This window comes from Astyanax mexicanus, chromosome 21, assembly GCF_023375975.1.
Source record: "Astyanax mexicanus isolate ESR-SI-001 chromosome 21, AstMex3_surface, whole genome shotgun sequence".
Lineage (NCBI taxonomy): Eukaryota > Metazoa > Chordata > Actinopteri > Characiformes > Acestrorhamphidae > Astyanax > Astyanax mexicanus.
In genome coordinates, this window is record NC_064428.1 from 35438328 (window position 1) to 35465519 (window position 27192).

At 39.9% G+C, this 27192-nt stretch overlaps 1 protein-coding gene across 1 annotated transcript; it reads left to right on the forward strand.

Annotated features, from left to right (window-relative positions):
* Nucleotides 1–113: 113 nt before the first annotated feature.
* On the forward strand, nt 114–25751 carry pi4k2a (phosphatidylinositol 4-kinase type 2 alpha). The gene is made up of 9 exons (XM_022674496.2): nt 114–568; nt 12518–12718; nt 16361–16492; nt 17179–17332; nt 17987–18048; nt 18173–18272; nt 18425–18558; nt 18904–18963; nt 23960–25751. The coding sequence occupies exons 1-9, from the start codon at nt 233–235 to the stop codon at nt 24119–24121; spliced, it is 1341 nt and encodes a 446-aa protein (XP_022530217.1). The 5' UTR covers nt 114–232; the 3' UTR covers nt 24122–25751.
* The last annotated feature ends 1441 nt before the right edge of the window (nt 25752–27192 follow it).

The following is a 27192-nucleotide window of genomic DNA, read 5'->3' on the forward strand; positions in this document are numbered from 1 at the left end:
GGCGGTGACAGCCTCAGCCAATAGCGTTGCGCGTTTGCCAGTCAGGCCTGCTCTGATTGGCCGGCGCCCCCCTGCACGTCACCGGTTTATTCCGGAAGCTGATGATCAGGTGACGGTTTTTGTGAGGAGTCACTTTGTGACGGTGCACCGCTGCTGTTGTTATTAGATTAGCCGGGAACAGGCCGGGCAGTGTCCGCCGTGCTCCCCGCTCCTCCCGCTCTCCCGCGCCGCCATGGACGAGACGAGCCCGCTGGTCTCGCCGCTCCGCGACTCTGCCGACTTCAGCTACCGCCCGGCCGAGCCGCCGAGTCCCCGCGCTCCGGGCACCGTGATCCGCCTCCCCGCGGGCAGCCCCAGCCCCAGCCGCAGCCGGGAGCGCGAGCGACAGCCGCTGCTGGACCGGGACCGGGGCGGCTCTCCGCGGGACCCGCACAGGAACGAGTTCTCGGAGGACCCGGAGTTCCGGGAGATCGTGCGGAAAGCGGAGCGCGCCATCGATGAAGGGATCTACCCGGAGCGGATCTACCAGGGATCCAGCGGGAGCTACTTCGTTAAAGACTCTCAGGGGGTGAGAAACCGCAGCAAACACGGGGGTTTAATCACTTTAAAACCTTCAAATAAACCTCTGTGTCCGTTTACAATCAAATCCAGCCTAAAATAACCCAAAAATCCTCCTTTATTCACTTGAAACTGCAGGTAGGGTTATAGCTAGTTAACAGTTAGTTAGTTAGCTGGCTGTTGGCTGGCAGGTGACGTCAGGACCAACTGGCAAAGACCCGGATGGTGAAGGACAACAACTGCAACAATAAAAAAGAAAGTGATTATAATAGTGATATAAAATGTGTTTAAAACGCATATAAGTGTAGAAAATGTGTACATACGAGGTTCAAGCGTTCTTGGATCTTATGTGAAGTGCCAGCTTAAAGCTAAATACAAAAACATGCTGTTTATTTTTGTCTTCACGAACTTCCATCAGTACCTGGCTGGACAGGTGTTCCAGGTGAGCTAGGAGCCCCTTTATTTACATAAAACTGCAGGTAGGGTTAGCCAGCAGTTAGTTAGGTGGCTGTTAGCTGACGTCGGAACCAACTGGCTAAGACCCGGATTGTGAAGGACAACAACTTCAACAATAAAAAAAGAAAATAATAATTATACAAAGTCTGTTAAAAACGCTAACAAGTGTAGAAAATGTCGAGACACAGGGTTCAATCCTTTTTCATTGGTTTTGTTTCTTCATGACTGTGCCACTTTGCAGTGCTAGCTTGAAGCTAAAAACAGAAACATACTGATTGTTTTTGTCTTCAAGAGGAGAGCTCATAGTGGTGGGAGGGTTAAAGTAGTGTAAGTAGCGTGAGGCAGGTAGTAGAAGCTATGTGTCGGACAGCTAGCTGATCTGTGGCAGGTCACAGGAGAACCTGAGGGTCGGAACATACATCAGTGTCAGGTCAGACAACAGGTGGGTATGTCTGTGGCAGGTGATAGTACAGAATGATAGTAAAAGTACCTGTAATCATCATTGTCGTTTGTAAGGAAAGGGTGAACGACTAGTCCGAGGCAGGTAACAAGTGTACCCCCAGTGATTGAACTTCCATCAGGTAGGCAGGACTTTGTTAGGTGACAGGGGAGTCCCAGTGGTCTGTGGCAGGTGATTGGTCAGTCCAATGGCTGAACTTCCATCACTGTCAGTCTGAACTGGTGTGCAGGCTCGTAGCTGGTGAAAGTGGAAGCCCCAGTGCTCAAACGTCCATCAGTTAGGCGGTAGGTAACATAGACACGAGAGCACCCTAAAACACTGACATCCACCCACTCCACTATCAACAAACCTAGATAATGGCATTCAAACTGTGGAACAGCAGCACCAGCATCTTAGTTTACCACACTTCCCTGTTTATGTGAACCCCTGGATAGCAGATTAGCCTTTATCTACACGCTAAACTAAATAAGTGCATTTTAAGAGCTTTCTCATAGATTTATCCTCACATTTTGCTATCTATATTGTTATTTAGGTTTCCTGAGATAACCTCATGTTGTGTAAGACCCCCAGGTGATTGAGTTGCTTAGTATAATTAAGTCAAAGCAGCTGGTCTTGGACTATAACCCTCTAGATTATGGGGTTGTTTGGTTTCTTAGATCCAGAAGTTTTTCCATTGGTTTAATCCATGTCTGGGAAACTGGCAGGTGGTGATGGGTACAAGGGTCGCTGTAACTAAATCACAGACGTGAACATTGTTTCATTCAGTATTTAAATCCACCAGTGATCCTACCACCACCATGTGTTGTTTTTTTGTTTGTTTCTTAAATTTATATGTAATGGTAATGATGTTAAAAGAGTGGCAAGATGGAACTATTTTACCATAGAGTAATCTCTATGTATCCTTCCACCAAGATAATTATGGTTTCTTGGCCAAAACCTTCTCTACTATTTTAATACTGTTATTTATAACCATTTAAGGTAATATATTTCTGTAAAGGAGGCATTAAACTCTTGTTAATATCTGTTTTTAAGTCACCATGAACACTGTGAGCTATTAAGACAAGTTTACAAGTATTAAAATTAGTCATTTGAGTAAATTAGAATTATTTATTTCACATTAAACCACTCTGAATGTTGTTTGCAACTTTTACAAGTATTATAGGATCAGATTCCTCATTTAGTGGTCATATGATCTCCTCTCTCTGTAGTTTTTAGTGCTATTTACTCCCCTTTGAACCTCATAAAGTGCCTGGTAATGAGATGATGAATTGAATTAAGTCTGTTTCAGCAGGAAAGTAAAGGAATGTGCTGGAGAATGTTTGAAATTTAGTGTGTTTTAGTGTTCACATGCACAGAATTTTAGTTTAGTGGTAGTTTAGTACTGATTTGATTGATTTGATGCGTAAATGCAGTGGTTTTAGACATGCTTATACAAAGGTCCTCTCATTTTATTGATTATGTAACACAATTATGTTCTGTTTATCATACTGCTGGTATAAAAAAACCTATAGGAACCTAAACCATTGCCTCCACATTTGCTATGTCATAGTCTGGAGTATCCCCATTCATTACTCTTGTTGTTTAATTCTATAAACTACAGACAACATTTCTCCCAAATTCCAAATAAAAATATTTTAGTCATTTAGAGCATTTATTTTCAGATAATGAGAAATGGCTGAAATAACAAAAAAGATGCAGAGCTTTCAGACCTCAAATAATGCAAAGAAGTTTTAAGAGTTCAGAAATCAATATTTGGTGGAATAATCCTGGTTTTTAATCACAGTTTTTAATCATGCATCTTGGCATCATGTCCTCCTCCACCAGTCTTACACACTGCTTTTGGATAACTTAATGCTAATCACTCCTCAAGAAAAAATTCAAGCAGTTCAGTTTGGTGGTTTGATGGCTTGTGATCATCCATCTTCCTCTTGATTATATTCCAGAGGTTTTCAATTTGGTAAAATCAAAGATACATATCATTTTTAAGTGCTCACTTATTTTTTTCTGAGCCTCCAGAGGTTAGTGCTTAGTATGAGTACACCATTAGTGAGCAACACTGATGTTCTATAGTTTGGGGAAGTTTGTGGTCCAGGATTTTTCCATAGGTCACCACATGTTTCAGTTTTAGGAGAAGTTCAGTCTTTAATAATGTTGGACGTTGGCTGTCTGCTGTTGCCCACTTCTGCTTCATGTGGCTGTGTGAGCTTTAGTTTTTGGAGAATGGAGCCGTAAATAAGTCACATTGCGGGAGGTGCGATGTCACTTAAGGAAATTAAATCAAATACGTCATGTTGCAATGTTTTGATTCTTGAAACAAGTAGTAGAGCAATCCAAGCAATCCAGACTGTTCTCATACAGAGTTCCCCAATGGTGGAACAAACTACCTTCCACTACCAGATCAGGAGAATCTCTCGCTATCTTTAAGAAACTCCTAAAGACAGAGCTCTTCAAAGAGCACTTACTCTCCTAACACCTCTAACACACTAACTACTTCTAACCTCATTTCCTTCTTCCCCTCCTTCACTCCTCTATCCTATTATTCCCCTTTGACCTCCTTTTATCCCTATCCAAAGATGTTTTACCTTTAAACTTATTTTACATTGTACTTGACTATTGTAAGTCGCTTTGGACAAAAGCGTCTGCCAAATGTAATGTAATGTAATGTAGTAGATACACAGCGCTGTCTCTGTGTCTGTGTGAGTGACAGCTTGCTGCTGCCTAAGAAGCACGAAGGGGGGGTGGGGGTGCAGGAGTAAACACGAGGTGACTGCATGGCCTCCCTCCACATAATTCAACATGTGCTTGTAAATGTGAGCACGTGTGGAAAGCTGTGCACCTCAGTCCAGCACAGTTTAGCACCGCAGATATTTCCTGTTACAGCTGAATTCATGCTTTTAATCCCAGAAAAACAAACGCTCTTATTCACCTTTTAAAAAACTGTGTAAATGCGTGATTAATGGGCCGATTACTGTTGTTTTGCTGTTTTTCCTCGGGTTTTGAGTTGAGCTCAGCGCTGATACAGCTCTTGATTGGTTCGGACGCGAGACAGCGGGCTGGTGGGGGCGGGGCTGGTGACGTCGTGGGCCCAATATCGTGCAGCCCAAGTATAAACTTTTCCTAACCTTTTAAAACACTTTAATTGTGGTAATTTCTGCCTCTGCAGCGTCCTCTCTGGTTCATTGCTACGGGCGAGGATGATGTGTACGCGAGGGTGCGCGATATGGCACTAAAATAATATCGCAATACGATATAACGATATTTACGATAACAATAACCTTGGAGATATGACAAAATACTGATTTTTTTTTTCAAGAATACACTACTGCAACAAAATGAAAACTAAATTTTTAAATAAAATGTATTGCATAAGATATGATATGGCACAACCCTAATTGAGATATTAAAAAATACAAGAATTTTATCAGACTTGTAACAGAAGTCAATGATCCAGAATGTCGTGATACTAATAATAATGCACTCCTCCATATATCTACATATATCCAGGATTAAAGTAAAATAAATGATGCTGGACAGATATAATCTGCTAAAAAATGTTAAAAAACAAAAAGTAGTACCCTGATGTGATAATTAGGGGTGGGTTATGTGGCACCATATTTCATATATGGCTCTTCCTTCTGCCCCACCCCTAAACCCATACATCACCCAGTGCCATTTTTTTAAGCCTTTTTCAAATTTGAGCTGAAAATCGCTTTTTTTGTGCCTCTTTAACCCTTGATTGGATTCTATTGATGTTTCTAGTGAGGTTTGTTTGTTCACTACCTTCCAACACTATCTAAAAAACAGGACACAACCTCTTTACTGCTGTCCTGAGTGAAACTTTACCCAGTACTGACTGGAACTTGAGGACTGGTGCTGATAAGCCTTTGGGCAACCGACTTTTTCTTTCACTTCTCGCTTTCACTCCCTCTTTTTTTTATACAGTCGAAAGAAATTCTGGAACCAGGTAGAAGTTCTGGAGCTCTGTGTTATAGATCTCTGGAGTCCAGTCTTCACAAAATAGAACAACAACCCGTAAAATACCTCAGGCAGATCTGTGATGTGCTTTTGCTTCTTTTTAATGAGTTAAAGAGATTTTTTTACCCAGGATTTATGATTTCTGTGAAGTTGAGTGTGAAAGGTTTGGTTTTAAATGTTTTTTTTTGTAGAGGAACCTACTGACTGAAAGCAGTAAAGAGTCTAAAGAGTGATGAAGTTCACTGGGGACAGGTTTGCTCAGCATGAATGTTCCAGAATCCAGAAGAGAATGAATGGGGAATAGTGGTTCACCAATACAGTTGTGTTTGTGGGTTTTGGATAATGTGTTTTTATTGGTGTTTTTTGCCCAATGTTTGACTCTCAGAGAAGGTTTGATTGTGGCTTTTTGGAGATTTATTGGAGAAAATATGGATTAGTTGGGGCTTTAATGCTGGTAGAAAATGATTAAATAATTCAGGGGCTGTTATGAGGTTAGAGGGTTTGTTAGGAATAGTTTGGTTTTGTTGGGGAAAATTTTTTTTTTTGCTGTTTCCAAATGTGTGGATTTGTTTGAGAACATTTAGATTTGCTTTCTGAGGGTGTGTTGGAGAAAGCCTGGGTTTATTATTTGGCAAAAGTCTGGAGTCTGTTGAAGTATGATTTGTTGGAGAACGTTGGGCTTTGTTAGTGTTTGAAGATGCTTCAAGTTTTTGTTAATTTTCTGTCTTGTTAATTAGTTAGTTTGTTAGTTAGTTCTTGTGTAAAGGTTTGGAGTTTATTGGAGATGGTTTGATTTTGTTGGGCTTTGTTAGTTTTTGAAGACGTTTCAATGTGTTTTTTGTTTTTGGTCTTAAAAAATGATTTTGTAGGAATGTGTTGGCAATAGAGAAGGCTTGGAATTTGTGGGAGTAAATATGGATTAGTTGGGGCTTTTATGCTGGGAGAGAATGATTAAATTAGGTAGGGGCTGTTAGGGGATTTTTTGGAAATTGTTTGAGTTTGCTGGAGAAGATTTGGGTTTGGAAAAGGTCTGGGGGTTGTTGAAGAAAGTCTGGGTTAGTTTTTTAGAGTTTGCTAGAGAATAGATTTTTTTTATTATTTGTTTGGAGAATGCTTGGAGTTTGTTGGTGTTTGGCAAACATTTATTCTTTGTTGAAGGTTTGCGGTTTGTTTTGATTTTTTTTTTTTAGGGAAAGTTTAGGATTATTAAGGCTTGGGAAAGAACTTTGTGTGATTCAGAAGGGTTGAGTTTGTAGGTGTTTGTTGGAGAGGGCTTGATTGTTAAATAAATTGTTTTGGTTTGTTTTTGGCAATGTTGTGTTAGAGTTTTTAGATAGTTTTATTGGGAACATTTACATTTGTTGCTCGAAGTTTGGAGTTTGTTAGAGTTTTTAGTTTTTTTGGTTAGTTGTTGTTTGGTTTTGCTTAGGAAAGTTTGGGAAATGTTTAGGATAAGTTTCTCAGGGGGGTCTGGGTATTTTTTTCTTTTATGGGGGGGTTTTATGCTCTGTGATTTTATTCCCGCCCGGAACGAACATGTCTGTGTTTTTCTCAGATGTACTCTGAGAAAATTACAGGCAGAATTATCTACTGTTTTTCTCTGAACTCCTTTTAGTCCTGTCCGGATCCACATCTCTGAGTTTCGTCTCCTCGCCGCACACCGTAATTACTCTTTGGGCACACCACAGTTTCCACGGAGATCCACGTTAAAAACACAACAGTGAGTGGAAATGGAGGAGCTACTGAACGTGATGTCATGTGAACGAGAAAGTTTAAAAACTCACTGGTCCTCCTGTTTTTTCAATTGCAGTCCAGATGCAAGAGTTTTATCACTGAGTAGAAGTGTGAAATATTTTTGAGTAACGGATCCCGTCAGTTTGAGTTTGTTGGAGAAGACAGTAATGACAGATCTGTCTTAATTAATTAATTAATTAATTAATTAATTAATTAAGACTTAATCAATATTTCTAACTCTTGCTGATGGATTTATTGACCTTTCTATCAGCCCACAGTTCCCATATCAGCTCACTCTTCCTTGGGGATGTGGGTCAGTGTGCTTTTGGACTCACAATCAGCAGAAGACCTGTATCATCATCATCAGTTTCAGGACTGGACTGCTGTAGTTCAGTAAACCCGGCTGTGGTTGGGTAATGAGATCAGTCCTCCTGCTTTAGCCGAGGCTAATTTGAATCCTGCTGCTTTTACTAATCAAATCTAAAGCAGTCTGAGGGACTCTCAGGGTTTCTTTGTGCTTCCTGGGCTCAGTAGGGAGGTTGTAACGTGTGAGGGTGGGTGTGTGTATGTAGTATAGTGTAGTATAGTATGGAGGAGTCACATGGGTCTTGTGGTACAGTTTAGGCAGTGTGTAGGCTAATCCCCTTACACTACAAGCCTCCATTCATGCCTTTATGACCTGTGTGTGTGGGTGTGTGTGTGTGTGTGCATTAAGGGTCATATGGTTGATAGCAGAAGCAGGACTGGTATAAGTGTGTGTGAGTGTAACAGGACGTGTTTTCACGAGTACTGTAATCGTCAGGTTTACGACACACTGATGAAACAGACAAATGAACTGTTAAACAGATAAGAACCAAAGAACTTCCACACTTCCTGAGAAGAACCTTCAGTTCCTCATTTACAGGACTTTTTTTATAACTTAAACATCTCGCAGCACGCCTAAATACCCTGGTACCCTCTCTACACCATGCAATATCCTGTAGGCAAAGTCTTGTGTGGAACATCCTCTGGGTGGCATCCTAAGGAGGATTGCCCTGTGAGAAACGTCCTGTGGGTGGTGCCCTGTGTAAAGCATACAGTGGGCAGTGTCCTGTAAGCAGCAGTCTGTGTGCTGCATCCATTGGGGAGTGTCCTGTGGGCAGTGTCCTGCTAGCAGCTTTGTGTGGGCGGTGTCCTGTGTGGAGGATCCCGTGGGCGGTGTCCTGTGTGGAGGATCCCGTGGGCGGTGTCCTGTGTGGAGCATCCCGTGGGCGGTGTCCTGTGTGGAGCATCCCGTGGGCGGTGTCCTGTGTGGAGCATCCTGTGGGCGGTGTCCTGTGTGGAGCATCCTGTGGGCTGTGTCCTGTGTGGAGCATCCTGTGGGCTGTGTCCTGTGTGGAGCATCCTGTGGGCGGTGTCCTGTGTGGAGCATCCTGTGGGCGGTGTCCTGTGTGGAGCATCCTGTGGGCGGTGTCCTGTGTGGAGCATCCTGTGGGCGGTGTCCTGTGTGGAGCATCCTGTGGGCTGTGTCCTGTGTGGAGCATCCTGTGGGCTGTGTCCTGTGTGGAGCATCCTGTGGGCTGTGTCCTGTGTGGAGCATCCTGTGGGCGGTGTCCTGTGTGGAGCATCCTGTGGGCGGTGTCCTGTGTGGAGCATCCTGTGGGCGGTGTCCTGTGTGGAGCATCCTGTGGGCGGTGTCCTGTGTGGAGCATCCTGTGGGCTGTGTCCTGTGTGGAGCATCCTGTGGGCTGTGTCCTGTGTGGAGCATCCTGTGGGCTGTGTCCTGTGTGGAGCATCCTGTGGGCTGTGTCCTGTGTGGAGCATCCTGTGGGCTGTGTCCTGTGTGGAGCATCCTGTGGGCTGTGTCCTGTGTGGAGCATCCTGTGGGCTGTGTCCTGTGTGGAGCATCCTGTGGGCTGTGTCCTGTGTGGAGCATCCTGTGGGCTGTGTCCTGTGTGGAGCATCCTGTGGGCTGTGTCCTGTGTGGAGCATCCTGTGGGCTGTGTCCTGTGTGGAGCATCCTGTGGGCTGTGTCCTGTGTGGAGCATCCTGTGGGCGGTGTCCTGTGTGGAGCATCCTGTGGGCGGTGTCCTGTGTGGAGCATCCTGTGGGCGGTGTAATGTGTGGAGCATCCTGTGGGTGGCGGTCTTTGTAGGGCATACTGTGGGTAATGTGTTGTGTGAAATATCCTGTGGGCAGTGTCCTGTGTGGAGCGTCCTGTTGGGCAATGTCCTGTAGGGCAATGTTCTGTGGGTTTCGTCTTATGTGGAGCAGCCTGTATGCGGTGTCCTGTGTGGAGCATCCTGTGGGCAGTGTCCAGTGTAGGTCATACTGTGGGCACTGTCCTGTAGGTAGCGTCCTGTGGGCAGTGTCTTGTAAGCAACATTCTGTGGGCGGCGTACTGTGTGGAGCATCCTTTTTGGAGTGTCCTGTGGCAATCTTCCTGTGGACTATGTCCTGTGGGCAGTGTCCTGTGTGGAGCGTCCTGTTGGCAGTGCCCTGTAAGCAGCATCCTGTGTGGAGCGTCCTGTGGTGCAGCAGCTGTAGGTAGGAGTGTATAATAGAGTGGAGGACAGTAAGAGAATAAACACAGTGTTTAAAAACTCCAGCAGCACTGCTGTATCTGATCCACTTACTGTACCAGCTCAACACACACTAACACCTCATACACCACCACCATGCCAATCTTATTTTAAAGTGGTACCCAATAAAGTATGTAGAGAAACAGATTACAGTCTGTAATTTTATTATTATTATACAACTACAGAATGTCCTGTGTGAACAGTGGAGCTGAAAATAAAATAAATAATGGGTGTAGAAACGAGAAGGTGGTCATAATGTTCTGCTTGATTAGTTGTTTAACAGTAAAGGTCAGGTGTGAGTATCAGTGGGCAGTTGTGACACTTCTCAGAAGAGTTTAGTCACAGATCACATGATGCATAGATTTCTCAAGTCGTTCACACTTCTTCCCCTCATTTCATGGTGACTTTACACTATTGAGCATTTTGGAGCTTTTCTATTGGTCTGTTTATGATGAAATTCTGATGCAGTATGAATAACAACTGCCAGATTACATCATACTGCGTCCAAAGCTAAAAAAAAAAACAGAAAACAAACGGAGATACGAGCTTCTTTTTTTTTTTTTAAACATTAAGTTTGGGTATTTGGCCAACACACCATGTTCATGTTGCTACAGTGCAGTACATGCATGTTTTATGTAATTTAAATTTAAGCTACCATTTAAGATTAGTACACAGTATACACCCATAAGCCAAAACAATATAACCACCTCTAAAGGGGTCTTGTAAATTTTGGCACCTAGACTAAAAAACAGATCTGAAAAATATGGTAATAAAAGTGCCTGTATAAAGATTTGGAACCTGTAACTCAGAAGTCTCAGAAATGATTTTTTTTTTATTGTTATTACCTTATTGCAGGGGTCTGAATAAAGTTTGGCCACGGGCCAGATATTTTCCAAGGTGGCGGGCCACAAAAACAAATTTGGAACTAGTTTTGAAGACTAGACCCAGAGGGTTGTTGAACCCAATAGCAGAACAGTTGATCTCAAAGCAGGTAAACCCAAGAAGAAAAAATAAATAAATAAATAAACTCACCGCCCCTCAAGCAGGATCGAACCTGTGTCGTTAGAGTCGTGATCCAATACACTACCACTGCCCAGGCTAGTGAATTGGGACACGGCCGGGGAAAAAAATACCTGTATAAGGAGATAGGTAGCCCAAGAATGAGAGGAAAAATAATCGTTTATTATAGATCAAGATATACTATATAGAGATATATAGTATATATAGATATATCGATATATAATATACTCGTAGAAATATATTTTTATCTAATATAATTTTGTAATGATCTTATGTAAGGTGATATTTTCCTCTTTATGCTGCTGGAGATTAAAGACTGGCATGATTAAAATGCTTGGCCCCCTGTTCCGCTGTTCAGCAGCACAGCGGTATGCTCATATTAAAGTGATTAACTGGATTCAGCTGTAGAGACGTCCAGAACTCTGATTACTGCAATAAACCCCACCCCCTGGGTCCAGAGAGCTGATTGGCTGAAGTGTACTGATTAGGGGTGGGAATCGATTACTATCTCACGATTCGATTCGATTCCGATTTTGGGGGCCACGATTCGATTCAAAATCGATTTTTGATTCAAAACGATTTGAATTATAAAAATTTCTGCTTCTGGCTTATGAATCTTATTGAAAAAAAACCCCTCCATAATATACACTGGTCCTGGAGAAGGTAATGTGTTACAAAAACAATAAAATGTGCAGGAATGTGGGTCCTCAGTGACAGAGGAATCACTGGGATATCACAATGACGTTAATGAACAATAAATAAATAATAAATAACACTGCTTTATTATAAGGCTACTAGCGGTGGTGTGTAGGTGACGCTGCTGGGCTGATGTGATGATAGCAGTGGAGCGCTAAAGTTCAGGAGCAGCTGCTGATTAACTAGTTAATTTAAGGTCGTTGTATTTCTTCAGAAAGGGGGCAGGAGGTGGAGAAATTAATTCATATTGTCCATTCCTTAATTCCTCTGTGATGAGGAGCTGAAATTAGCTCTGATTAGCTTATTTTATTTTTCCGTTCCGCCTTAAATGCTGCAGCCTGCTGCCACCTGTAGCGTTATTTAAGGTGGAACTGGAAAGTTAGCTTGTTAGCTAGCTAACAGTTACTGAAACTAACTACTAGCGATCTTTTTTATGCTTGTTATGAAGCATTCTGCCATAAAACATTAAAACTACACGTTAATCTAAGGTAATATAGTGCTTGTTCTGCCATCTTACCGGTGATTCTCAAACACCTACTACGCTCTGTGTGGGTCTGGAAGACCTCGGTTTGAAGGGACAAGCGGGTTGCCAGGTCCAACAAAAATACCCAGCCCAAAATCAGTCCAAAACCCGCCCCTCAGAATCGATTTTGGGACATTTTAAATCGATTCTGAATCGTAGTAAATGAGAATCAAGATTCTTATGTGAATCGATTTTTTGGCACACCTCTAGTACTGATGCTTTTGTTACTGAATACAATCAGATTCTCACAGCAATGCTCTTTTCTATGCAGTAGAGACAGTTACTCTTCAACAAAAGCACAACAGGCTGAGCTGCTTGAATTTTTGCACCAGGAGTAAAGCAGCATAAAGTTATCCAAAAGCAGTGTGTAAGACTGGTGGAGGAGAACATGATGCCAAGATGCATAAAAACTGTGATTAAAAACCAAAGTTATTCCACCAAATATTGATTTCTGAACTGTTAAAACATTATAGACGATAATTGAAGCATTGAAGGCCGTGTTCTGAAGCCGCTGTGTTCCTCTCTGTCCTGCAGAAGATCATCGGGGTGTTTAAGCCGAAGAACGAGGAGCCGTACGGTCAGCTGAACCCCAAATGGACCAAGTGGCTGCAGAAGCTGTGCTGCCCGTGCTGCTTCGGCCGGGACTGCCTGGTGCTGAATCAGGGCTACCTGTCCGAGGCTGGAGCCAGCCTGGTGGACCAGAAACTGGAGCTCAACATCGTACCCAGAACCAGAGTCAGTCTCACTCATTATCGTCCTTATTTTCTACCTCTCTCTCTCTCTCTCTCTCTCATTCTGCCTCCGTCTCTGCCACTCTCTACCTGTCTATTTGTGTACCTCTCACTATTTCCCTAGTTCTCAATCTTTATCTGTCTCTCTCTCTGTCTCTCTATGTATCTCTTTCGATGTATCTCTCTTTACCCTTCTTATCTGTCTGTCTCTCTATTTATTATCTCTAGGTCTTGCTGTGTCTGCCTGTCTACTGTTCTTTCTCTCTGTCTGTCTGTCTATCCTACACCTCTTTCTCTCTGCTGTTTTTTCTATACATCTGTACCTACTAGGGCTGAACAATTAAATGTTTTTTAAATTGAAATTGCGACTTGATAATTGCAGAATCTGAGATTTGAACTAGCCAATAGCCTGCAAGTGTGTGTGTGTGCGCCATGATGTCACCGTGTTTGTAGTCCGTAGAGTGCTGGGGATTGTAGTCTTTGGGCTCATAGTCACTCCCATGCTCAGCAGGAATACCAGGAAGCACAGAGTGAACCATGGCTGGCTTGACAATGTCTTAATATTTATTATTTAGTCTCATCATTTAGTTCTGTCCAATAGTAAATAAAAGCTGTAAGACTGTGATAAATGTGGTTTGAAGAGAAAGAAAATAACGATTAATAGTTAAATGCATATTGTGTATATTGTGTATGTACACACAAATTTCCTGAAACTCATAGATATGTTAACCACTAATACAGTTTCAGGGAAGGGCTGGGCGATATGGAAAAAAATCTTATCACGATATAGTTTTCCATATCAGCCGATATCGATATGTATCACGATATAGATCAAATCACTTTCATTTGCTTCAAGTTAAGTTCTGGTCAACTCTCTCGCGTCGCTCAAACCGCCCGCTTTGCATCGCGTCGCGTCGCTGCCTGTCGCCCAGTGTCGCTCGCTCTCATTGAAAATGAATGACTTCCGGCTGCTTATAACCTAAATACTTATAGGTTTCTTTTTACTAACCGTGCGTCCACACCGAACGCGACGCGAGCGACAAAGCAGCCGGAAGTCATTCATTTTCAATGAGAGCGAGCGACACTGGGCGACAGGCAGCGACGCGACGCGATGCAAAGCGGGCGGTTTGAGCGACGTGAGAGAGTTGACCAGAACTTAACTTGAAGCAAATGAGCAGCGACGCGCGGCGGCGACTACCAATCAGAAACAGATTCTCATATGTTCGGCCTGAAATCGCTGCTCTGATTTTCGGTTCCTACTGAAGATTTATTCCGCCAGCAAAACGGAGAGAACAGAACTGAACTGAGCTGATCTGAGGTAAAATACTCCACTACACCAGCAGCTACCCCACTATAGTACTATCCTTACAGAATTACCTTATTTAATAGAATACTATATATTAAAACTGAGGAAATTATTTATTAAATTAACAGATTTATCACAACTAAGGGAATATTTTTTAAATTAACAGAACCTTTTATTGAAACAAAGGGAATTATTTATTAAAGTTAACATAACGATTTATTACAACTGAAGAAAGTATTTAATACATTTAACGCAACGATTTATTCAAACTGAGGGAATTATTTATTACATTTTACAGAAAGATGTATTAAAACTGAAGGAATTATTTATTAAATTAAGAGAAAGACTGTTTATTAAATCAAGAGGATTATTTAATATATTTAAGTAACCATATTAATTACATCCAAGGAATTATTTATTACATTAAGTTAACAATATTTTAAATTATGGACAAATATATTTATATTATATAATATATATTAAGAGAATGATTTACAACATTACGAAAAATAATGTATTATATTTAAGTAAACCCATTTATTGTAATATGAAATATTTTTGTTAAATAATTGTACTTAATAATAGTTATAAAATATCTAAAGATTTATTGTTTGTGAAACGTCTGTACGACTGTTTATGGTTTAGGAATTGTGTAGATAGGCTGAACCCTTGTTTCTGTAGGTGCCGTTAGGAAAACGCCCACCAGCGACAGCTCGTTCTGAGTGAGACACGCCCCCAAGCGACTCATCGCCTGTTGGACAGGCGACACAGAGCGATTTTATCGCGTTCGGTGTGAACGTACAATAATAAGTGACAGAAAAAGGGAGTTATGGTCAAGCTCACTAGCAGACTCAGAGCCTTGTGGACAGACACAAGGATATAACAAGTACAAGGGGACAAGTATATAAACTATAAGTAAAATTCAGACCCTTTACATTATTTGCCTGTTTAAATTAAATTGCAATAGCACTTGGATTTTTAAAAAATATATATTTAATCAAAGGATTATTTCCCTCCCTGAATGCAGGCAACTACATAAAGCAAAATACATGAGTATATCAGTGTTAATTTTGAAATGTGATTTTGATACAGATTAGTCTTAGTCTTTTGACTAAAAAGTATAATAGTTTTAGTTACATTTTAGTCTATTTGATATTATTATTTTTAGTCACATTTTAGTCTAGTTTTAGTCTAATAAATTTTGGTCATATAAAAATGTTTTACTGTCAAAGTCAAAGTGGTTTTTATTGTCATTTCAGCTATATACAGAGTACACAGTGAAACGAAACAACGTTCCTCCAGGGACCATGGTGCACATAAACACAGTGTAGACAGAACAATAGTGCAACAGTACAAAAGTGCAGACAGACAATACAACACAATACAGACAAAGAATAATAAATAACAAGACAGTGTGCAAATTTTGCAGTGTGCAAAAAGGACCAGGTGAGGTAGTAATTACTCTATTACACAGTGTGCAATAGAGTACAGTGAGGTAGTAGGGTTTTTAGTGCTTTCCATTTTCTGGGGTAAGTGGGGTAAGAGTGTGTGTGCATGTACAGAAAAACCATCAGTTCAGTCTCTGCAGTTAAGGAGTCTGATGGCTTGGGGGTAGAAGCTGTTGCAGAATCTGGTCGTGCTGGACCGGATGCTGTTTTTCTATTTTTGTTTTTTTTGATTGTTTACTGCTAATGTTTAATAAAATAATAGCCTTTAAGTTTTGTTGCATTTAGATTATGCTACATTTAAATATTTTAAAGCAAGTGACCTGTAATGGAGGTGGGACGAATAAAGTCAAGTTTCTGAAATGATACACTTCTACTGCAGTACAGATTTATACTTTTTTTTAATGGGGGGAGGGGGTGTGTGGCAGAGCATGCAGTTCAGCGCGCTGCCTGTTCGCGACGCTACTTAAACGGAAAATAGAAAATAAAGTTTATCGAATCCTATCGTCCGGCTTATCATAGTTATCGCGATATATATTTTCCTCGATAACTTTTGATATCGTTTTATCGTCCAGCACTAGTTCAAGGTTTAATAGATGAAAAATAATAACAATTTAAATCGCAATATTCTGTAGAAAAATAGCCCTACTACCTTCTCTCTCTCTCTCTCTCTCTCTCTCTCTCTCTCTCTCTCTCTCTCCATCACAACAGTGTGTAAAGGTTAATAGAGGCATGCCTCTGCAGGCTGGTGCTGAAAGCTTCTTTCCTTCTGTCTGCTCTTTCATTTCCTGTTGTTACCCTGAACATTTCTGTGTAACTCTGTACACACACCACAAATATACCACACTGCTGTTAGTGTTAATATGTGTGTGTGCGTGTGCATGTGTCTGTGTAGGTGGTGTATCTGGCGAGTGAGACGTTTAACTACAGTGCCATAGACAGAGTGAAGTCTCGGGGGAAGCGTCTCGCTCTGGAGAAAGTGCCGAAGGTCGGCCAGCGCTTCCACAGAATCGGCCTGCCCCCAAAGGTTAGGTTCATTCCTTTATTCTGTGTGTTGGTGTGTAATCACAGATTAATACTCCTAATGCAGAAATACATAATCACTGATTATTCCTTTATTAAAAAAATAAAGAGAGCACTTCAGTTTCTGAATCAGTTTCTCTGATTTTGCTATTTATAGGTTTATGTTTGAGTAAAATGAACATTGTTGTTTTATTCTATAAACTACAGACAACATTTCTCCCAAATTCCAAATAAAAATATTTTAGTCATTTAGAGCATTTATTTACAGAAAATGAGAAATGGCTGAAATAACAAAAAAGATGCAGAGCTTTCAGACCTCAAATAATGCAAAGAAAACAAGTTCATATTCATAAAGTTTTAAGAGTTCAGAAATCAATATTTGGTGGAATAACCCTGGTGGTTTTTAATCACAGTTTTATGCATATTGGCATCATGTTCTCCTCCACCAGTCTTACACACTGCTTTTGGATAACTTTATGCTAATCACTCCTGGTGCAAAAATTCAATCATCATCATTAAGTGGTCTCATTTTTTCCAGAGCTGTACTTCTGATTAAATGATGTGTGTGTATATATCACTACCTGTGCAATAATAAAGAAACAGCACCACCTGCTGGTGTGGAGGAAAATGACTTGTAATAAACATTACAGAATTGAATGGCTCTGGTTTCTGTGTGTTTGCTGGTTTTAGGTGGGCTCGTTCCAGCTGTTTGTAGACGGGTATAAAGATGCTGATTTCTGGTTGCGGAGGTTTGAGGCAGAGCCGTTACCGGAGAACACAAACCGGCAGCTCCAGCTGCAGTTCGAGAGACTGGTGGTGCTGGATTACATCATCCGTAACACAGGTAACCACATCCACGGGTCCAGCTAGACTGACTGAAGCAGGGGTTTGACACACCATAATAGTGCCTGTGTATTTAGAATGCTATGGAATAAAACTCATGTACATGTCTGAAAACGTTTGAAATTGATGTGTTTGAGGGTCTTAATGCAGATTAATGTATATTTATGGGTTAATGGGTTAATCTGATTAATGCAGATTAAAGGAAAAGGGGGACAGACTCCACACTAACGCATATAATATATTAGAATGGAATATCATAATAGCACAATTTGTGAAGGTCAGTTTTACTCATTACACTTAATTCTAAACTTATTTAAAGTCAGATTGTATTTAAATGGCCACTAAGCTTAAAGGGCCACCCTCACCTTAAATTAGAAAAATTGGGTGATGTATGGGTTTAGAGGCAGGGCAGATAAGAGAGCTGATTGGCTAAGCTGCAGCAGCAGCAGCAGTGTGTCTCTTGATAGCGGTGACACACAGATGGTTGCACGTCGTCAGGGCTTAAATTACTGCAATAAAAGCGTTTTTAGAGGTTTTTAAGCAGGGCTGGTATGTTTTATTATCTAAAAGGAACACATTTAAGCTATAAATGAAAATAAAAGTTGCTTTAGGGTTTAGTGCATCTTCAATGTTTAATTTTTTTAAATGTCTGCAGATCGAGGCAATGACAACTGGCTTATAAAATACGACTGTCCTATGGACACATCAGGCAACAGGGTAAGATTTATGTATATATATATATATATATTTATTTATTTACCTCTTCACTCCACTAAATCCAGAAAGGAAGTCGTTTACATATATTGAGTTTATTAAAGCGGTGTCTTTGCGTGTCTCACAGGACACGGACTGGGTGGTGGTAAAGGATCCCATCATTAAAATAGCAGCCATCGATAACGGCCTGGCCTTCCCCCTCAAACACCCCGACTCCTGGAGAGCATGTAAGCCAATCACCTGACCGCCTCAGTATGGAAACAAATGGAAAATGTATCAATTATTAGCTGGAGTTTTTGCAGTCAAATCTCTCATATGAATCAGTTATAATCATTTGAATTAGATGAGATCCATTAATGTGTCCCCTTGTGTCCTGTAGACCCGTTTTACTGGGCCTGGCTCGCTCAGGCCAAAGTCCCGTTCTCTCAGGAGATCCGGGAGCTGGTTCTGCCCAAACTGTCCGACCCCAACTTCATTAAAGACCTGGAGGAGGATCTCTACGAACTGTTTAAGGTGGAGAAACAATCTGATTAAATAAAAAAAAATCATTAGTGCATTTAAAAAATTAGAATATAATTAAAATTACTTTATTTCAGTAATTCAGTTCGAAATGTGAAACTTATATATTAGATAATTGTATTACACACAGAGTGATCTATTGTAAGCGTTTATTTCTTTTATTGTTGATGATTATGACTTGCAGCCAATGAACACCCAAAAATCAGTGTCTCAGAAAATAAGAATATTTATATAAAACCATTTGGTACTTTTGGCAGTGTGGGCAGTGTGCCAAATCCTGCTGGAAAATGAAATCCGCACCTAATGTTTGGGTACTCACTGTTACTCTTTGTCCTGCAGAAAGATCCAGGTTTCGATAGAGGACAGTTCCACAAGCAGATCTCAGTAATGAGAGGACAGGTCAGTTACTCACTTTTCTCTTTCTTTTATTTTTTATTTTCAGCTCTTTCCCCTTACTTTTGTCCAGACCTGCTGTTTGAGGTGAAAAAGGGGGACCGACTCCGCACTAATGTTTATGGGTTTAGAATGGAATAGTGTAGATCAGAAGCAAATATCTGGCCTGTGAGGTTGTTTGAACTATAGTCTCGGTTCGTACGGGTGCTTGAAATCCTGGGAAATGCTTAAATTTTAACATTCTGTCTTCCTGGCCTGGAAAGTGCTGGAATTTTGAAGAAACTGCTTAAAAATGCAAAAAAGAGTCATCTCTTTTTGCCCCCAGATGCAACATAGTTTAACCACTGTGTTTTTTAAACACGGGCAACTAAAAGCCAAGCTTTGGATTTATCTAAATAATAACAGTATATTGTACGTGTAACCCCGGATTATTACTATTAACTGTTAACGCGGCGTCACCATCCTCCAACCTTTTTTTTTTTTTTCCCTGTAGCATAGTCGCTGTGAAGTGTGGAGAATAATTTTGCAATATATTGATTATCGCTGAATCGCAGTTTTAAGAAATCACCGTTATCATTTATTTACCACAGCTGAAAGGTGCTGTAAAAACTTGAAAATTGGTCTTGAAAGTGCTTGAAAAGTGCTTGAATCTTACCTTGTAAAAGGTGTATAAACCCTGTATAATGAACAATAATGAATAAAAAGCTTCTCTGGTGAGCTTTTGTTTACATGCCTCCCCTGTCTCTCTGTCGCGCTCTGCGTACTTTAGTTTCCGCCTGTTCCCGGCTCCATATCTCCTTATTAGGGTGTTTTGTTTTTTTTCCGGCCGTGTCCCAATTCATTAGCCGGGGCAGTGGTAGTGTATTAGATCGCGACCCTGACGACACGGGTTTATTTTTTTCCCCATTTCTTCTTGGGTTTACCTGCTTTGAGATCAGCTGTTCTACAATTGGGTTCAACAACCCTCTGGGCTGGAGAGCTACTAGTCTGTAGCTCTCCATACCATTACACTTTTGTTATTCGATGTAGAGTAAATGGAGAGGCAGTAAGAGCAAAAACTGTCCCTGTCCTGTTGCTGCTGTCTCGCGACACCCACCTACTGTCCCGTGACACTCACGTACTGTCTCGCGACACCCACCTACTGTCCCGTGACACTCAGGTACTGTCTCGCGACACTCACGTACTGTCTCGCGACACTCACGTACTGTCCCGCGACACTCGCCTGCTGTCCTGCGGAGCTCTTTAACTGGCCTGAGAAGCTCAACGACTGTCCTGCGAAGCCTTTTAACTGTACCATGGAGCTTTTTAACTGTCCTGCGAAGCCCTTTAACTGTCCTGTGGAGCTTTTTAACTGTCCTGTGGAGCTTTTAACTGTCCTGTGGAGCTTTTTAACTGTCCTGTGGAACTTTTTAACTGTACCGTGGAGTTTTTTAACTGTCCTGTGGAACTTTTAAACTGTCCTGCAGTTTTTTTGTAGACCTAATAAAGCAGATTAAATCAAATTATACAATGCAGACGTGGCAAGCAGTTATCCAACACTTATTAAACAAAGTTAAGTTATTACAATATTGTTGTAGATGTATCATGTAATTTTGCTTGACGTTTACTTTAGGAGTTCAGGGGAACATGTTTACCTCGGTGGATGAAATGCAGAGATGAGTGCAGGTGTTGCTGTGAATTCAGAGGATTTAAAATACAGTAATCATGCTGATAAACTGTGTGTCTATTACTATTTCACCCAGTATCATTTGATCTCTCGCTATACCTCTTTAATTCTGAGAACACAGCGGGAAAAGTTTTAACCAGAACCTAAGAAAAGTGGTTTCCCCACTGTTTATTACAGCAGGAGAGGATTAAAAGCACAGTAGTTGCTCAGGTGACCAGCCAACGCCGCTATAGCCAAAAAAAGTTTGATCAATAAAATACTAAAAATATTTAAAATGAATAAAAAAATAATTAATATAAAATAAAAACTCATTTAAAACACAATCAAAGGCTATCTAATAGTACGCAGAATGATATCTGTTTCAGTTTCAAATAATTGAAACAGCTCACCAAAACCTCAACCTATCCTTTATATTTGATTCAATTTATAGGTCCTCACTCATCTTAATTTATTTAACTAAACTGAGTTTTTATTTTTAGCCTCGCTCTGAATTCAGCTCCGCGCTGAGAGAGAGAGAGAGAGAGAGAGAGAGAGGCACGGCGCAGCGCATTTTGCCTGATATCTCTTGATTAAATATCAATAAATATGTGAATTATTTTTGTAATAATAATAGAAATCTAGCAGGCGTATTATATTTGTGTGAATAACATGAAATGTTTAAAATGAATACAGACATGTAGAAAAAAAACGAAGACAAGCTGTAACCTAGATATAAATAATTATATCTTAATAATAATATAATAATAATATAATAATAATAAATAATATGATATTGTCCATCGGCACAACCCTAATTGTAACTAATACAAGTACACAGTGATGGGATTTTGATGGAATAGGCCAGTGTTTCTCAACCCTGGCCAAGGAGGCCCACTGTCCTGCAGTTTTTGGAGTTGTCCCTGCTTCCAATACACCAGACAATCAGCTGTCAATTATTGTGTTAATGTGGGGCTGTCAAAGTATGACAATTAATAAAATGTGCAGGGCAGTGGCCCTTAAAGACCAGGATTGAAAAACAGTGTAATAAGCAATAGAATAGGCTCTATCAAAATACCACAAATTAAACGGTGTCACTGAAATCGTTTCATACCTACACTGCAAAAATCTAAATATCAGCAATTGAAATGATATTTTACATTATTTAAGTAATTCAGAGCCCAAAACAAGCACATACGTTTTTTTTCATGATGGTGATTTATGATGACTGATTTATGAATTTAAGTGTAACGCAAACACCTAGATTTTATTGATTATTTTTAAAGAAAATTTACCAAGAAAAAAATAAGCAAAATGCTGTGCAAATGCTTTAACTAAAATTTAGACTTTTAGACTTAATTTAGACTAATTTAGACTTTAATAGAATGTAGATAAACAATAATAAACGAGAATATAGCAAAAAAAAATAATTTATTAATTAGACTGTTCCAGGAACTTATATACAGACACACATAAGTACACACACATCAGAAAAAAATTAATAATAAAAAATATAATTATACCAGAATGTGATATAGAATATAAAAGAGATATATGAGTGTGATAACTGTGAGATTAGGCTAAATACACATGTAATGTATGTGCAGACATGAACAAGGTCGTTACCTGTGTCCATATTAGTTATTAATTTAAAGTCATACTATTTTTGATATTTAATATTTTGTATTATGACACTGGAAATATTATATAATAGATTTGATGGTCAAATCTAGGGGAATTATCTCATAAGTCTTAAGTCGTCTCAAAAAAAACTAAGATAAGACACAATGTATCACATTGCGGCACAGTTAAAAGCTCCACAGGACAGTTAAAAAGCTCTGCAGGACAGTTAAAACAGTTAAAAACCTCCGCGGTACAGTTAAAAACCTCCGCGGTACAGTTAAAAAAAACTCCGCGGTACAGTTAAAAAAAACTCCGCGGTACAGTTAAAAACCTCCGCGGTACAGTTAAAAAACCTCCACGGTACAGTTAAAAACCTCCACGGTACAGTTAAAAAACTCCGCGGTACAGTTAAAAACCTCCGCGGTACAGTTAAAAACCTCCACGGTACAGTTAAAAAACTCCGCGGTACAGTTAAAAACCTCCGCGGTACAGTTAAAAACCTCCGCAGTACAGTTAAAAAACCTCCACGGTACAGTTAAAAACCTCCGCGGTACAGTTAAAAACCTCCACGGTACAGTTAAAAAACTCCGCGGTACAGTTAAAAACCTCCGCAGTACAGTTAAAAAACCTCCACGGTACAGTTAAAAACCTCCACGGTACAGTTAAAAACCTCCACGGTACAGTTAAAAAACTCCGCGGTACAGTTAAAAACCTCCGCGGTACAGTTAAAAACCTCCGCAGTACAGTTAAAAAACCTCCACGGTACAGTTAAAAACCTCCACGGTACAGTTAAAAAACCTCCACGGTACAGTTAAAAACCTCCACGGTACAGTTAAAAACCTCCACAGTACAGTTAAAAACCTCCACGGTACAGTTAAAAAACCTCCACGGTACAGTTAAAAACCTCCACGGTACAGTTAAAAACCTCCACGGTACAGTTAAAAACCTCCACGGTACAGTTAAAAAACTCCGCGGTACAGTTAAAAACCTCCGCGGTACAGTTAAAAACCTCCGCAGTACAGTTAAAAAACCTCCACGGTACAGTTAAAAACCTCCACGGTACAGTTAAAAAACCTCCACGGTACAGTTAAAAACCTCCACGGTACAGTTAAAAACCTCCGCGGTACAGTTAAAAAACTCCGCGGTACAGTTAAAAACCTCCGCGGTACAGTTAAAAACCTCCGCGGTACAGTTAAAAACCTCCGCGGTACAGTTAAAAACCTCCGCGGTACAGTTAAAAAACCTCCACGGTACAGTTAAAAACCTCCACGGTACAGTTAAAAAACCTCCACGGTACAGTTAAAAACCTCCACGGTACAGTTAAAAACCTCCACGGTACAGTTAAAAACCTCCACGGTACAGTTAAAAAACCTCCACGGTACAGTTAAAAACCTCCGCGGTACAGTTAAAGAGCTCTGCAGGACAGTAGGAGAGTGTCGCAAGACAGTAGGAGAGTGTCTCGGGACAGTAGGTGAGTGTCGCGAGACAGTAGGGGAGTGTCGCGGGACAGTAGGAGAGTGTCGCGGGACAGTAGGAGAGTGTCGCGGGACAGTAGGTGAGTGTCGCGGGACAGTAGGAGAGTGTCGCGGGACAGTAGTAGAGTGTCGCGGGACAGTAGCAACAGGACAGGGACAGTTTTTGCTCTTACTGCTGCTGAGTAAATGTGTAGGTGTCTCAATATGTTTGTCATATTTAGATATTACAGATAATAATTCTATAACGCTCACTCCTGTGCAGATTCTGAACCTGAGTCAGGCTCTGAAGGACGGTAAAACCCCCCTGCAGCTGGTGCAGATGCCCCCCGTTATCGTGGAGACGGCGCGGGCACCACAGCGTGCCAACACTGAGTCCTACACACAGAGTTTCCAGAGCAGACGGCCGTTCTTCACGTGGTGGTGAGGAACCGGAGTGTGTGTGAGAGGATTAATGGGGAGGTACTGGTACTGTACTGCACCACAGGGGGGCGCCGGACCGGATCAGAGAAGAGGAAAGTGGTGGGATTGATTGATGGATCTGATCTCTGCTGTTTATGGAGATACTGGTACTGGAAACTCTCTCGCGCACACACACACACACACACACACACACACACACACACACACACTGAAGAGTGACCCACTAAGAACTCGAAGAAGAACCGTTCTACTGTAGCCAGACTCGCGCATGATGTCCATGCGCATGATTTGCCACGCTGCAGTGCTTGCTCTCGCGCTGTGCTCTGTTGCCCCCTGGCTGTGTGAGGGAGGAACTGCAGGAATTTATATAAACAGAAACACAGCTGCATGTCTATAAACTCCCTGCCTCTGCCTCTATAGACGAGCTGCGACTGTGCATCCGGCCAGGATTATACACTCGTTTATTTCACTCACACAGTCTCTATCTATCTATCTCTAGTTCTATCTCTCTATCTCTCTCCTGTTCTAACACACTACCCTCCCACAACACCCTTCTTCAGAAAATCTGCTCGCTAATGAAGACTGGAAGAGATTTTTCCAAAGCCTTTTTTACCATTTATTACTGTTCATTTTGGGTTTTTGTTTTTTGTTTTCTGTTTTGTTTTGTTTTTCTTGGGTGGAGTGAGCCTCCTACACTTGGTTGTAGCTTTTTTGTTTTTGATTATTGATTTTTTTTTTTTTGTTGGGGAATAATTTGTACAACATATCTTTCAAAAAATATATTTAAAAAAAAATAGACAAAGTAGACAATTTGTATTTTTATTGTCCATGCCTTTCTTTCGTTTGATTAATTTCTAAGTTTAGGTGTTAAAAATAATAAAAATTATACATAAATAAAAAAGGGGTATATATATTTTGTTTGGTTTCTGCAAATGTTATTTTTCTTTTTTCTGTTGTTCTTTTCTCTATTTGCCTTATTTTTTTTTATTTTGGATTTTTTTTTTGCACAAACTACCTTTTGCAAAAACTCTACTCCACTAAATTTCTTTAATTTTTTTCCCTTATTTTTTATTTTGTGGGGGGTCCAGCTTCTGTATTTTGCATTTTCAGCCTCATTAATGTTTGGTTCCCATGTTAACCTTTTTTTGTACAATTCTAATCTTTACTGCATCTTCATTCTCATTTTCTTTTCCTTTAAACTTCATGATTTATTGTTCTGATTTGATTTTTTTTTGGATTGTTTTGTTATATTGCGCACATGCGTCTTCAGGATGTATCCAGTCCATTCAGAGGGCGCAGGTCTGAACTGAGCATGTGCAGAAACACTGGAGCGATCCATTCTCAACACTGGGGGTAAAGAGGATGCGTTGATGATAAAACATTGATAGACGCGGTACAACAGCTACCGTCACTCTTCCCCACTCTGCTGCATCTGGAACATCTGTTTTGTTTTTTCTTTTCTTTTGTTTCATTTTGTTTAATGTTTATTTTTATTATTACTACTATTTTTTATTAACAGATGTCAACTGAACTGACGTTAACGTGTCTTGTGGCGATGCACTGTATAATTTGTATGTAATGTAATGTATGTACTGATAAAGATAAGCTATAATAGCAACGATATTCAATTAAAACAGTCGTGACTCGTGTTTTTTTATTATTTTAAATAACACTTTAATCAGGAATTGTGACATTACAACACAAACAAAAAAATAATATTTTTGTAGCGTTTTTATACAAATACCTCTTTTTATTCATACAACACAGAAGCAGAGAGAAGAATCGACTGGTGTTCTAAGGCATTTTATCTGTAAATAGTGTTATTGATTTCACAACCTCGGCTACATTCCTTAATCCTAATACTAAAACTAGTCTAATTCAAGCTTTATACAATACTTACTGTATTCAGAGAGGATAATCGCCAAAAACAAAAAACAACAATCAACACTGTAAATTGAAAGAACAATGAAATTGATTGATTGATTAATGTTTTTTTTGTTTGTTTTAATGCTGCATATTTACCATCCATAGCTCCATTATTATTTATATATTTTTAATCCGTTCTATAGGCTTCATAATGCTGGAGTGTATATTCATATATATATATATATATATATATATATATATATATATATATTGCTAACATGCTACTGAGTTAAGACAATGTGCATAGCAGCTCAAGTATTACCAGGCAGTCTGCCTCAAGCTGTACATTCTCACCATAAGACAATAATTATGTGTATTTTTTTATAGTGTATATTTAATATTTTATAGCTCACTGAGACACCAGGTGTGTCCAGGTTTGATTGGCTTTGATATGTCAAATATCTGAAGATTTTTTTCTGCAGTTTTACACGGTAAAGAAGCAAAGAAGGTAATCCAAGTATTGGAAACGTATCATCCAGATCCAGCACTATATCTCCTCTACATGTAAACACACCTTTTAATTAATTCAGCATTAAATCAGCTACTGTAAGATGCACACGCTGCTGACACAGATGTGCAAATGCACACACAGACACAGTTTATCTAGACTCTGTAAAGAAGTATTGCCAACCGAATAAACAAACCTATTGGTCAGTTTAGTGTTTATCAGTTTGATTTTCTGATCACTTGAAGCTTTAATAAAATAAAAAAAAAGAGTAGAGAAAAATAGTTGAATTTTGCCATTTTTCCAATTTTTTGTTGTGTTTTGCCTTTTCTAAACAAATTTTCTGAAAAATAACGAAACGAAAGTAACAAAAATCTGATGGTATAATCCAAATTACATTTGTTACAGGATTCAAAAATGGAACAAAAAAATCTGAAAAAAGACAAGATTTTTGCAGATATGAAAAATCTGATGATTATTTTAGACCCAATTTCATATATTTAAATGTATCCTTAAGTGATCAGAATATTGATTACTTCAGACATTATTCAGTTCAATTTTCAGTTTGAGGCTAAATTCCAATTTTATTCATCTAAATTTACGAGAAAAAAAAATCTTTATTCGGTTTTCTGATTTTCTCCCCTAAAAAAAATATATAGAAAATTAGTGAATAAATTAAAAATTATATATTTTTATATTTTCTC